Raw genomic sequence first — 14,811 nt, 5'->3', positions numbered from 1 at the left:
TTCAGGTACTATGTCTGGTAACGTGTTTATGTTTTGCCTGTGGCGATACCCAACTGAATAGAATATGCATGGCTGAATGGGTTTGTTCTGGTTAACCTCATTCTGTCCATAGACCCCAGAGAGTCAGGTTTCCCACACCAGAGTGGACACAAGGAGAGAGGGGTCACCACTGCAAAACATAAAAGGAGTACAAAACCCACACAACATCACCACAAAAATGTGTTCTACGTGGTCACTGGCCACACACATGCCCAATCAAAGAAATTCTAACATCATTCAGCTGCATGGGCTGAACCAAATAATAAAGGAAACACATACCAATGTGTCAATATGCTCAGAGTACAATGAAATGTCTTTGTGCTTTTTTGTTTGAGGATTATTTTTGCCTAAAGATCATGTTCATTAAAAATGTTCCAAGATACTCTTTCATCAAGCCATTATGTGGCTTCTAGTGGCAGGGGAAGATGGTCTGTTTCAGGGGTACAAGCAGAGTAGTGTGGTGACCTGACCCGGAAACAGGTGCAGTGTGTCAGAGAAGTACTGTAGTGGGAACTTTAAATCACAACATGACCCAGAGACAGTCACTAGTTAGTCACACACATCTCTAAACTGAATGACGAGTCTAGGACCGTCTTAAAACCCTGTGTATGACAATGAACTGTCTGCATGAGACCGTCAGTCTCCAATACAATACAGATAACAGAATGCCATTCCATGTCTATGCAGAGGTTCGTACAGTTTCTGCTTGAATGAATCTGTCCTCAAATCACCTTGGGAGAGTGCATCAGTGTTGCACATGTTTTCAAACCAGTGCTGTAGAAGTACGCTTGCCTCTTGCGCATCAGTAATTTGCTCCCCCTGGGCACTTCCTGCTAATTGGCACGACTCAGTCACAGCGTTTAGCCGAGATGATGCATAGTGTGCAGTGTCTCGATCAGACAACATCCTAATAATCCATTCTAACAGACACACTTCATTTACTTTCTAAAGGTCTGTAAACACATTGTGTATTGATTCTGTAGGAGTCAGGGGGACGTATATGAAACTCCCCTTGCTGTAGATGAAACAACAAACACTAATCAAAACCTCTATTTTAGAAGTCTACGCCGGTAGAAATTGCATTAGAAAAGGCATCGGAACCTTTTTTTCACCATTTGGTTTCTATGGCATTAGACTATGATTGGGGAGCATGTGGGGAGGAACCTGACAGAGCATAGGGATGTTTGTGGCTCTTCTCTTTTGGCATGAGGCTTAGTGAGCATATGCTGACATGATAGGATCATCCGAACAACAACATATGTTGTCTATCGGGTGCACAGAGTGGGTGGTGGTCCTGATAGCATCTGCAGCAGAGTGGGCACATACAGCCATAATGTAATTTGTCTAATGCGTAACTGATCCCAATCTGCTGTGTTCTGGGCCAATCTGTGTGTTTGGTGTTGGTTAGCCATATTTTCCTCTATCGGTCTAAATCTGTTTTGGAGGTCAAACTCTCCAACACAGCCATAAAACAGAGCTCTTGCCAGGAAGCCTTTGAATCCATCTCTGTCAAAACAGCATTCCACTGAAATGGCAATGTCTTCCCAATGTATGCTTCAAGTTGAGTGTAATGAGTGTTAAACGTGTACCAAGTTGTTTTTGTGTAGACATACATGCAGTTACAGTTAATTTGCCTTGTCATTTTGGGAGAACATGGGGCGTTGACAGGTGTCTGAGGCTTACCTGTTAAACAAATAGATGTCCTCTATATTCCCAAACAAGGAAGAAACCTGGTCTGGTTGAATGGGAAGGTTGTCCATGTCTATGATGTGAGCCAGGTAATCCTAAATAAACAACAAGACTATGGTTATACTGCAGGTTCAATTTTCCCTATGAAAAACCAAAATATCCTGTGTGTGTATTCTCAGTCTAAACTGCAATTTCAAATGACTTCCAGTAGAGGGAGCTTGTGTATAGAGAAAATTTAAAATGTGCCTGTGCTGTTGGGTCGTCGTGGATTCTGCTTCAATGTTTCAATTTACTGCACATCCTGTTTGCACTTTTTATGACCAGGCTAAAAAAGACCACATAGGATGATGCCCATCTGCTGTCCATTAAAACAACACTGTATGACTCATGATCAATGTGTTCAAATCCAAGTGGTTCTGTTGTAATGTTTCAATGGTCCTTTTAAGGATTTATTCCTTGTTACTGGAGGGTAGTTTGACCCTCTGGCAGTAGTTCTGTAAAAGTCCATCAGACCAGCACACAGTGTTCTCCTCCCATGGCCCCTCTCCCATCTGGTGGCAGGACTACTCAATTTTAATATAACTGAAACAGAGGCACATTAGTCAGAGTATATGCTAGGAATGGCTGATGCTTCTCCTCTCACCCAGTAACACACTGGTGTTCCTTATAGAAACGCACCAAATACAGACAACTACATAACTCAACTGTCTTGCAAGCAGACACGCACTCACAGAAGAAAAATCAAACAGTGTTCGACTGTTCGTATTCGCAAACACACGTGTGCACACAGAACCCGAGCCCCGTCAGTGCAGTGTGAAGTAGTCATCCCTTCTCACCACACGCTGAACTAAACCATTTCATAGTGGAAGCATTCCCGTCCAGTGACAGCAATGCCGACTGTCTTTCAGCAGGGCGTCTCACAGTCCCAGTCTTGAGCACCACTAACACCAGCCACACCGAGGCCCCCTACTGACCACACACAGCCTGCGAACATATGTACAGCCTGCTGTCAGAACAACATTAGGTCTAGGCTTGTGAGTATGGTTGGGTGACCCATAAAAGGGTAGTGCACCCTAGGGGGAGGGGAAGAGCCATTTAGAGTGACATCTGGGAAGTCATAAGTGGCACATGTAATGAAATAGAGATGACCTAGTGAGAATTGATGAGAGGAAGACTATGGACGCTAGCAGTACTCCAAACAGAGAGATTTTGACCCTCAGCATATCTGTTGAGGTGGAAGTGAAGGTGCGATTCCACCTGTGTCACACAGCTGTTCTAAGAGCTGAGATAAGGTTTCTGCTTTCCCCAGATGTGGCACACAGTAGGTGGTATGGGGAGGCATGTTCCTAGACAGTGTCTGCTCTCCGCCAGATACACCAACAGCTTCCCGGGTGTAGTGTCGACATCATAAGCGACAGTAGCAGGACAAACAGATGCATCAAATATGTCACCAAAATGCCAAGCTTCACATCCTGGAACTGAAACGTGCACGACAAGATGCTACTGCAGAGCAAGTCATTGAAATGCTGAATTTAGATTTGGGATTGTTCAAAGAGTTTCCTCCACCACAACATTATGTGGGGGGAAAAAACAGTTGCTACTCTGCCATGTTTCTTCAGTTGGCATTGTGATGGCTGTGTTTTTGTTGGCTGTTGCCTGTAAGAGGCCGGAAAGCTCCGTATCCTAGTTTAGGTTGCAATAAAGCAGGCAGCTAGGCAGGGCTAGTTGGAAGTCCTGAGGCAGTGTGGGAGTGTTTTTCAGGAGCAGGACTGGGTGATTACTCTGGCTACTGCTGCAGCAGCAAGGGCTCAGTCAGAGCATATCACCCTCCAACACCTCCTAGGCCAGGCGCCAGCAGCACAGTCAGCCACACAGAGACAAGGTGAAGAGAGCCAGTAACACAGTCTGCGTCATGTGTTTAAGATATTATAACCTGTACGCTACAGGGCTCTCAAGCCACCATCCCTATGGTCAGTACTAATCCAAAGAGGAGAATTACCCCAACCTGAAGGGGCCAATAGGTAAGGCTGATCTGCACAGTTGGCAGTTGTTTTCAGACTACAAAGCCAGCAGCCATGATAAGAGGTCAGTTTACTTAAATGTGGAGTGGAAGAAATCTCTGTCCCATTTCCCACAACCAGGAGATGACGTTAGAAGCATCCGTTAATATCTATGACCAAGCTCATCAGGGGAGAGGTTCTGCCTTGAAAGAGGTGCTTTGTGTCTTAGCCCTGATTTTGCTTTCGAACTCAAGACCTGAGAAGATAACGAGATCCAAGTTTCAGAGCTGTATGCATTCACAGTAATGTAAAACAGAGTGCATTACATACATCAGTTTAAAAACGTATCAGTCACTTTGGAATCCTAATCCGCTGGTTTTACAGGCTACATGGTATTTTCTGTCCGATTATGAAAATGCAGTGGTGCAAAGCACTTAAGAATACTTTAAAGTACTACTTAAGTGTAATTTTTGGGGGTATCTGTACTTAACTTTTTATGTTTGACAACTTTTACTTCATCATATTCCTAAAGAAAATAATGTACTTCATACATTTTGAATGCTTAGCAGGACAGGAAAATGGTCCAATTCACACACTTATCAAGAGATCACCCCTACTCACTAAACAAAAATGCTTTGTTTGTAAATAATCTCTGCATGTTATTGTGTGCCCCTGTCTATCCGTAAATTTGAAAAAAAAACAAGAAAATCGTACCGTCTGGTTTGCTTAATATAAGCAGTTCGAAAATGTACACTTTCTTTTGATACTTAAATGTATTTTTGCAATTACATTTACTTTTGATAGTTAGTATTAGATACAAGTAGTATCTAATACTAATACAAGTAGTATTTTACTGGGTGACTTTCACTTCAGTAATATTATATTAAGGTATCTTTACTTTTAGTATGACAATTGGGTACTTTTTCCCCCTCTGAAAATGCAGTTACAAAATACGCAGGGAACTGTTTCACCAGGAAATCAAACTACATCCTGGTAAAACAATCAAGAATATTTTATAGGTAGCAGACACATGTGGCTACAAGGCAAGCAGTCACTTGGAAAATGGAGAACCTTATTTGCTCTCCCATTCCTTAGTCTCTGGCTAACTCCAGTAAATCAGCTCCATATTAGGGAGGTACAGACATTAAGTCATTGCTACATACCATTCCAAGAGAAACACTCTGAAATACCTATTAACTTACACTATATCATATAGTGAAAACACTATTGCATAGATTCAGGTCAAGCCTCAGTCCTATTAACTAGAACTGAATGGACGCACGCTGAAGGCGACTCACCTCCACGATGCTGCGAAGGTCCCTGACATACATGCGCTCCGTCTCAATGATCTCCATGACCACACGGTCCACGTAGCTGAGCTTGGGGTTGGGCGCCATGGCTTCAGTGGCAAAGGGTGAGGTTGGGGTCAGAGGTGCAAAAGCTCTCCTGTTGGAGGTGTTGGACTGGGACCTGGTTTGACTGTGGCTCCGCCACTGGTCTCTGGCCCCCCCCTGGCTGAGGCCCTGCAGTTGGGCCTGTGGCTGCTCCCTGGCTCCCTTTGCAGGGCTGAGCTCCAGGTCAATGTCCTCTCTACTGGGGGGAGGTGGTGTGGAGGAGGGGAGGGCCGTGGTACTGCCGTAGAGGCTGTGGCTGTCCCTGGAGGAGCCAGAGGACAGAGTGGACACCAGGCTCACTGGACGCTTAGCCTCTCCCTCCGAAGGGTCAGCACACAGCTGGCTGTAGCCGTCTGGTCGCTCATGACAATCACTGACGGAGACGGCAGAGTACAACCGAGGAGATTCTGATAGAGAAGAGAGAAAGGTGAGTTAACATGCAGGGTTCATGGGCAGAAAATAGATCAACAAGATTGTTATCAGGACCTTCCAATAAATTTTAGATCCATTGAATCAAATACTGTACTCCGATGAGTGATTAAGGATCCATGACATTATGAACCCAGTGTCCAGCCTTCCAGCCTGAGGAGGAGTGCTTTACTGTGAAGGGGATTTCTCAAATCATTACTGACTTGCCCCAGTTACAGCACTCCACATTCTCTGGAAAACCCAGCCATTTCCTCCACCCTCCCTGACTGGTAGTGGCTTAGAAAAAAACAGAGCGGGAGAAAATAGGGGAGTGGGAACCAGAGTCTTGTTTATGGAGCTACTTCTCAAATCAAGAAAAATTGAATTCATATTCAGTTTCACATCCTTCCGGTCCGGATTGGGAATATTCCCCACAAACTTTTCCCAAATACATCAAGTCACAGTGGTTTATTTCAGAAAGTATTTGGAAGGTAAAAAGGTCAAAATGTATTTTGCACCATTTAAAACTATGATATTCTTGCCACTGAACTTGAAACCAATAAACGGAGCCATCTGGAGAACAAACCCCTTATTGGTCACAGCAGTGATTGGGCCAGGGATATTGCCAAGTGAGGACAGAGAGATGGCGTTAATACAGACTTACTTCATGGAGTCAACTGTGTTAACAAATCCTTTATGAAATCGATAAGGCAGTCATAAAATATGCTTCATTAGCAGACATCCCACATCTTATAACATGGATCTGTCACTAGGCACTGCGGGCAGCAGGCCATTTGACTGGAGATGTGATCTGTTACCAATGACCCAAATGACTTCAGAACTGAGGGAGGGTCTTTCTACATAGTAAGGATGGTATCACAAAAGTGATATACTTGAACATTTCACCTTTGAGGTATAATAAATGTAGAAAAAAATGATTATTAGAAAGTATTGGAGATGAAAGAGCTCTTTGAGGTCATAAGTCAAATTTGTGGAATCAACATATACAGGAAACAAAACAAGTCTCTCCCCCTCTACATAGGTTATATATAGACAGTCAGCTGGATGTTGCCAGTGAACTCTGGTGAATCACACTGTCACTGTAGAAGTGAGTGAAGAGCAAACACACAGGTTTCTACACAAGCCACATGCCTTCCTCCTCCTGGCATCCTCAAGTTTCCATGAATCAGGGGTGAGCTCATCAGGCCTAGAATGCTGGTGCAGTCATTTTGTGCTACACGCCAGCCTCTACAATCTACCACAGGGCTCGTCTACAACACCAGACTCAAGCATGCCAAGTCTCAGAGAAAGAAGGGGTGAGCATGCAAACAAGGGTTGACCACTTCATAAAAGCTGTTTAGAGTAGTTACAAAACCATGAAATAGTACTACTTACAGGGAGTAATAGTACAGTAGGCTGTTGAACTCAGACCACTAGGAGTTTCTGTTGTAGTATCTACTCAGACAGAAGCTCCTCCTTTCCCCATTTACTTTGGGCTGGGAAAATTACTACCTCGCCTGCTCTAAGAGCCAGCCGCCAAGGCCTCCCTCCCTATCGCCTCTGTGCTGACGTCAATGCCCAGACTGTCATGACTGGAGGAGTAATGACAGTCAAAACATCTCCAGGTCTAATAACAAACCCTAACGAGTCTCCAAGCCACTCAGTTCTACAAGTGGAGCGCAAATTATATGACCTGTCCTAGGCTAATTCAATCTTTACACAGTATGTTTCTTTACAGAATTATTAAATAATGGTGACTCAACATTAGGCTCATCAACATCATGAAAAGCCATGGCAGTAAGATGAGCCATAAAATAATAAAAACAATGTAAGAGATGTGGAAGGTCTAGGGCATTAGTACCGGGACCAGGGATAAGAGAGAAAGCCAGCAACAGTAAACTGTACCACCTAGGGCTGTGGCAGTCATGAAATTGTCAACCGGTGATTGTCAAGTACAATAACTGCCGGTCTGACGGTAATTGACCATTACTTAACAAACATATTTAGCATCTCCTGGATTCCACACAGCCTACATGCCACTGATGCAGACCTTTGGAACATCTACATTTTAAAAAGTCTAATAAAGCCATGTTATATAGCCTACACCTTCACAATAAATCCATTATTTATTTTAGACAGGTCTAAATGATATGAAGTAAATGTAGTCTACTTCAGAAGAACAGAATTGCTTTCACTGAGTTGTCCTTATGTTAGGTCCTGACCTGGCTATGGGCTACACTAGTTCATTAAGCAGATAAGATTTGCTTAGAATGGCATTTTATAGTGGCATTATTTTATAGTATGAAGAATACAATTGAAATAGCTGAATAAAAATAGAAAGGATATTTTCTCCAAACAATTTGAGGGAGTGCGCACATGTGGCTATTCTGTGTAGAGTGGTTAAAAAAAGGTCCTCCTTTATGCTTAATTTAGACCTATTTATGCAACTTCAGTAGTGATACAAATGTTGGGCTAATGTTCAGATTTTTAATACATTCTAAGGCTGCATGACACAACTAATGATGATTTGAAAAAAGACGCATGAAAGGCATGAGCTCTGCTTTGTTTCTTTCCCGACCTGTGCGAGAAATAAATACTCCAAAACATACTCTGGGACAGTTGTGGGATGCGATAGATCCCAAATTAATACCACTCGCATCCATTTGAATTATTATTATTATTATTATTATTTTTTTTTTAAAGCAATGAGGCTGATGCAAACAGATCAGAACATTTAGCTTAATTTTGATAAACTATTAGGCCATTTCTTCACATTATAAGCGCAGCAATGCGTACACGGCAGTAGGCTATAAGGGCGAATGTTCCAAAATGCAATCATTTAGCGGGAAAACACCATTCTCAAAAGTTACCACAAATGTGATTATGCATGTAATGCTTTATTATAAAAAGGTGAATTTTTATGGTGAAAATGATCTTCCCCAAAAGTGAAAATCATGCATCCACCTATGTATGCCAGTTAGGCTCTTTACCGGTTGTAAAGTAGATTAATGTGCTTCATTTGAAGAAGTTATTTGGCCACTTTAGTTGTGATACAAACCTTATCAAAACATATTGGCCAGGCCACATGAGGTGTGGGACTATGATTTGTTAAAGTAATTTTTAAAAAATTAAAAAAGGTATGAGCTGTCTGCCTTACTGCACACAACCTGGGCATCATTCACAAGCGATAGGCTAATATTGTCACCCATCATTGTCACCCATCAGACTATTCTTGATTTAATCTTGTCTTTACATACACACACACACACACACACACACACACACACGTGAAATTAGTTTTAATTTAGAATGAAGCATTATCATGCACCAGGGGCAAAAATATACATGTCATCTATGCACTTAAACAGCAAATGGAGGACGCTTTTCATGTGGTTCATTTTAATGCCAGCCAGGTAGGCTATACTCCTGTTGTAAAGATAAGCAATGTGCTTAAATATTAAGAAAGTTGAGAAATAAATATAGTTAGCCTATCCTAAAGAAATCTGATGGGATCCTCTTTTTAATGGCCTCCATCACTCCGTTTTCTGACGCAGGCGTAGCCTATAGAAATGTTGCGCAAAATGAGCTCTCATGAAGTGTTAGATTTTTGATCGATCTGCATTGATGTCATTAGAGTGATTAGAGAAACAACATAGTGCCTAGTACCAGACAGTTGGCAAGTTTGGTAGGCTACTAATGACCATCAGCAGAATCAGAGCTTAGAGAAGCTTAGTTACATTGACTAAACAGTCACGTGGAAATTGACTATGGTCATGTCTATGCCGGTGTGGCGGTAACTGCCCTAGTACCACCAATCTTCTCTTTCCCTGCTCAGAGTACCCACTGAAGATATAAGGTAGTTGATATTTGCCTGATCCCACACTCCATTGGTTTGAGCTCCTCCGTACGATTCCATCAACCACACGCGGAGTGGCTTCATTGTAGCAGGCAATGCTAAGGAATGCAAATTAAAATCCCTGGTAAACATGTGGGTCTGGAAATAAGGTTAGAGCTAAATTAGCAAACCTATTGTGATGCAGGGCAGTGTTTCCATTGGGCCTCTGTGGATAAGGAAGTCAGATGCAGGATTACCAGAGAGGACAGTGATGACCTCCATCTCTAGTACATCACAGGCATAAACCATGACTGACAAAATAGCAAAAAAGAAAGACTGCTAATGACTTGGCCATAGGCATTCATCTCACATACCTATATTAAGTTGAAATCCTCACATAGTGTCAATACAGTATGTATAATGTATCAGACTCCCGCTCAGAACTTAAAAAGGCAGTGTCTGGTCTATCCTGGTGCCTCAGAGTCTCTCCAGCATCTGCAAACATTTAATACTGATCCCAGAGGATCAACATATCTTTCCTGGCACAGGCCTGCCTGCACACCGCGCTGCCATGACCAATAAACTCCCACACTGGGTGATACAACTGTGATTCCACCCCCACACTGCCATTCACCAACACCTGTCCCTTCACTAACAGAGAAACAAAACGAATATGTCAGTAAACACGGCCCTACAGATGTTCAGATGAGATACCTCACAATTCTGAACACACACACACACTGATTTGACTTCATCTGAATACAGGTGGTGACCAGATGTCATCCCTCATAAAAAAGTGTTTACAATGAGAAACCTAATTTAGTTCCAGTAATACTTTAGCATATTATAGCAACAAGTCTCTTGAGATACAGAGTCAGCTGGGGATCCTTGAACAGCCCATTTACAGGCCCTGGCTGAGCCAATAGCTGCAGGTAAATAACTGCTCTGGGACCTGTTAATACTCAGAAGGGGAGAAGTGTGGGGGAAGATGCCCTGAGTCTAGTTTATGATGCATGTGGTCCTGACAGAACACAGAACTGTAGGTTACTGAGCTGAGGTATTCAAAACATAACATCTACAGACAGAAGTGTACATTCTTCTCTGAGAGTGTCAGAACGAACCACTCATTTCCTCACTCATGAGGGGGAACTGTTAAGTGTTCCTCTGCAGCTTTTGATGCAGGAGATATTTAGAAAATGTACAGTGTGCACATCCATCACAGGACAACCAACACGCCATGACAAAGCAACAGCTGATTTTTCATCTTCACCATTGAGACTTCATATACACACACAGAGATACTTTCACATGGAGTATTCAAAGCTTCGTGTAAATATTTGGAGGCTGATTTGCAAGAAGATTTACATGTGTTGACCTCCCTGCGGCCTGTTCTCAGTTGGATGGTCTGCAGGTTACGGCTTTTAAAGACGTCTATAGGCATAGCATACATACAGAAGGGCAAAAAAGTATTTAGTCAGCCACCAATTGTGCAAGTTCTCCCACTTAAAAAGATGAGGCCTGTAATTTTCATCATAGGTACACTTCAACTATGACAGACAAAATTATAAAAAAAATCCAGAAAATAATTCATTTTTAATGAATTTATTTGCAAATTATGGTGTAAAATAAGTATTTGGCCAATAACAAAAGTTTTTCAATACTCTGTCATTGACAACAAAGGGTATATAACAGAGGTCAAACGTTTTCTGCAAGTCTTCACAAGGTTTTCACACTGTTGCTGGTATTTTGGCCCATTCCTCCATGCAGATCTCCTCTAGAGCAGTGATGTTTTGGGGCTGTTGCTGGGCAACACGGACTTTCAACTCCCTCCAAAGATTTTATATGGGGTTGAGATCTGGAGACTGGCTAGGCCACTCCAGGACCTTGAAATGCTTCTTACGAAGCCACTCCTTCGTTGCCTGGGCGGTGTGTTTGGGATCATTGTCATGCTGAAAGACCCAGCCACGTTTCATCTTCAATGCCCTTGCTGATGGAAGGAGGTTTTCACTCAAAATCTCACGATACATGGCCCCATTCATTCTTTCCTTTAGATCAGTCGTCCTGGTCCCTTGGCAGAAAAACAGCCCCAAAGCATGATGTTTCCACCCCCATGCTTCACAGTAGGTATGGTGTTCTTTGGATGCAACTCAGCATTCTTTGTCCTCCAAACACGACGAGTTGAGTTTACCAAAAAGTTATATTTTGGTTTCATCTGACCATATGACATTCTCCCAATCTTCTTCTGGATCATCCAAATGCTCTCTAGCAAACTTCAGACGGGCCTGGACACGTACTGGCTTAAGCAGGGGGACACGTCTGGCACTGCAGGATTTGAGTCCCTGGCGGCGTAGTGTGTTACTGATGGTAGGCTTTGTTACTTTGGTCCCAGCTCTCTGCAGGTCATTCACTAGGTCCCCCCCGTGTGGTTCTGGGATTTTTGCTCACCGTTCTTGTGATAATTTTGACCCCACGGGGTGAGATCTTGCGTGGAGCCCCAGATCGAGGGAGATTATCAATGGTCTTGTATGTTTTCCATTTCCTAAGAATTGCTCCCACAGTTGATTTCTTCAAACCAAGCTGCTTACCTATTGCAGATTCAGTCTTCCCATCCTGGTGCAGGTCTACAATTGTGTTTCTGGTGTCCTTTGACAGCTCTTTGGTCTTCGCCATAGTGGAGTTTGGAGTGTGACTGTTTGAGGTTGTGGACAGGTGTCTTTTATACTGATAACAAGTTCAAACAGGTGCCATTAATACAGGTAAAGAGTGGAGGACAGAGGAGCCTCTTAAAGAAGTTACAGGTCTGTGAGAGCCAGAAATCCTGCTTGTTTGTAGGTGACCAAATACTTGTTTTCCACAATTTGCAAATAAATTCATTAAATCCTACAATGTGATTTTCAGGATTGTTTTCACTCATTTTGTCTGTCATAGTTGAAGTGTACCTACGATGAAAATTACAGGCCTCTCATCTTTTTAAGTGGGAGAACTTGCACAATTGGTGGCTGACTAAATACTTTTTTGCCCCACTGTAGTAGACTACTTTATATCCACAATATTATTCAGTCCAAGAGATGGCAGCGCAGACTCCCACACCCTCATGCTTTAGCTCAGTCAAAGGCTTGGTAAGGGTCATTTCCATCTAAAAAGAGGACCCATGAGCACCAACATGTGAAGTTCATAGGAGCCTGTTAAATTGGGTGTCAAATGAAAGGTTAATCTATATATATATATTTTTTTAATTAAGGAATATACACACTGAACAAAAATAGAAAACGCAACATGCAACAATTTCAATAATTTTACTGAGTTACAGTTCATAAGGAAATCAGTCAATTGAAATAAATTCATTAGGACCAAATCTATGGATTTTTCATGACTGGGAATACAGACATGCATTTGTTGGTCACAGATACCTTTAAAAAAAAAAGGTATTGGCATGGATCAGAAAACCAGTCAGTATCTGGTGTGACCATTTGCCTCATGCAGAGTTATATATATATATATATTTGTTGTACTTTTACCCGTACTTCTCCCCAATTGGTAGTTGTGTTCTTGTCCATAGGGGAGTTTCAGCGATGGGACTCGGGAGAGGCGACGGTCGAGAGCCACGCATCCTCCAAAACACGCACTTCTTCTTGACACACTGCTCGCTTAACCTGGAAGCCAGCCGCACCAATGTGTAGGGGGAAACAGTCTAACTGATGACCGGGGTCAGCTTGCAGATGTCCGGCCTACCACAAGGAGTCGCTAGAGCGCGATGGGACCAGGAAATCCTGGCCTGCCAAACCGTCCCGGACAACGCTGAGCCAAATGTGCGCCGCCCGGTCATACTTACATATTATATTCATATTTTTGTTCACCTCTCAACCCTGTTCCATCCAAAGAAAATCAGACAAAGGCTTTGATTTCTTCAAACAGATGGAAAAGGGGTCTTAGAAACCATCTACCAGAAAAAGTCTTTAAAGGCATTAGAAATACATCAAAACACAATATTGAAGTAAAGACCCTTACCAACTTATATCAACACATATTTAGTTGAGATTTGTTGCTGCCTTCTGTTGGTTTAACAAACATTGCTTTGAAATTCTGTTACCAAAAACACACATATCGAAGATATTTTCTAATTTCTCTCCCTCATTAGGAGGGAGGACATTGAAAATTCACAGAAGTAACACAAAGATAGGACTACTGATTAGTTCTTGTTTTTACTGATATCAATTTTGTTTAGGAATTATTAAGGGATTAAAATGTGAAATTCAGTAACAGAATTACTGAAAAATCGAACAATTTCTGTATTTCAATTGGCTACAATGGGAAATCATAGTCACAAACCACAGTTGGGTCACCTGCTACTGTCCTCCCTTCCACTGGTATACTGTTATGTTCAGCTGAGAACCATTTTCTTTCACTTTGTCATCTGGTGGTCAAAGCAAGAGTGTGTAAAGTATGGACAAGCCCTCCCTCTTTCCAATTAATGTCACATTTCCTGGCTCTTACTGACACCTACCCATGAGCCCCCTCCCTTTCCATTTACTCTAGCCAGAATCCTCTTCCACTGAGCGCCGACCGACACCGTATATCCATGGATGTTGAAAAGTAATTGAAATGTGGTCAGTCCGCCCTGGCCTGGATTTCAACGTCCACAGACATCTGGACCGGCCTTAAACGACAGATTTTCACCTTGTCAGCACGGGGGATCCAATCTTGCAACCTCACAGTTAAATAGTCCAACGCAATAATGACCTGCCTCTCTCTCGTTGCACTCCACAAGGAGACTGCCTGTTACGCGAATGCAGTAAGCCAAGGTAAGTTGCTAGCTAGCATTAAACCTACCTTGTAAAAAAATATTACTAGTTAACTACACATGGTTGATGATATTACTAGATATTATCTAGCGTGTCCTGCATTGCATATAATCTGACTGAGCATACAAGACTGAGCGGTGGTAGGCAGAAGCAGGCGAGTAAACATTAATTCAAACAGCACTTTCGTGCGTTTTGCCAGCACCTCTTCGTTGTGCGTCAAGCATTGCGCTGTTTATGACGTCAAGCCTATCAACTTCCGAGATGAGGCTGGTGTAACCGAAGTGAAATGGCTAGCTAGTTGGCGCGCGCTAATAGCGTTTCAAATGTCACTCGCTCTGAGCCTTGGAGTGGTTGTTTCCCTTCCTCTGCATGGGTAACGCTGCTTCGAGGGTGGCTATTGTCGTTGTGTTCCTGGTTCGAGCCCAGGAAGGAGCGAGGAGAGGGAGGGAAGCTATACTGTTACACTGGCAATACTAAAGTGCCTATAAGAACATCCAGTAGTCAAAGGTTAATAAAATACAAATCGTATAGAGGGAATAGTCCTATAATAACTACAACCTAAAACTTCATACCTGGGAATATTGAAGACTCATGTTAAAAGGAACCACCAGCTTTCATATGCTCTCATGTTCTGTCTGAGCAAG

At 42.7% G+C, this 14,811-nt stretch overlaps 1 protein-coding gene across 10 annotated transcripts in view; it reads right to left on the bottom strand.

The window, feature by feature from the left end:
- The window catches only part of LOC110505479 (pleckstrin homology domain-containing family G member 3), a 46,976-nt gene that overhangs the window by 12,789 nt on the left and 19,376 nt on the right, over positions 1–14,811 (bottom strand). For all 10 annotated transcript variants that reach the window (XM_021584724.2, XM_021584723.2, XM_036962362.1 and 7 more), the window contains 2 exons: positions 5,027–5,529; positions 1,723–1,823 (listed from right to left, as the gene is read on the bottom strand). In XM_021584724.2, coding sequence (XP_021440399.2) covers positions 1,723–1,823; positions 5,027–5,529 — 604 coding nt within the window. The remainder of the gene's footprint in view (positions 1–1,722; positions 1,824–5,026; positions 5,530–14,811) is intronic.

Source organism: Oncorhynchus mykiss, chromosome 25, assembly GCF_013265735.2.
Source record: "Oncorhynchus mykiss isolate Arlee chromosome 25, USDA_OmykA_1.1, whole genome shotgun sequence".
Lineage (NCBI taxonomy): Eukaryota > Metazoa > Chordata > Actinopteri > Salmoniformes > Salmonidae > Oncorhynchus > Oncorhynchus mykiss.
This window is presented reverse-complemented; position numbering and strand designations above follow the sequence as displayed.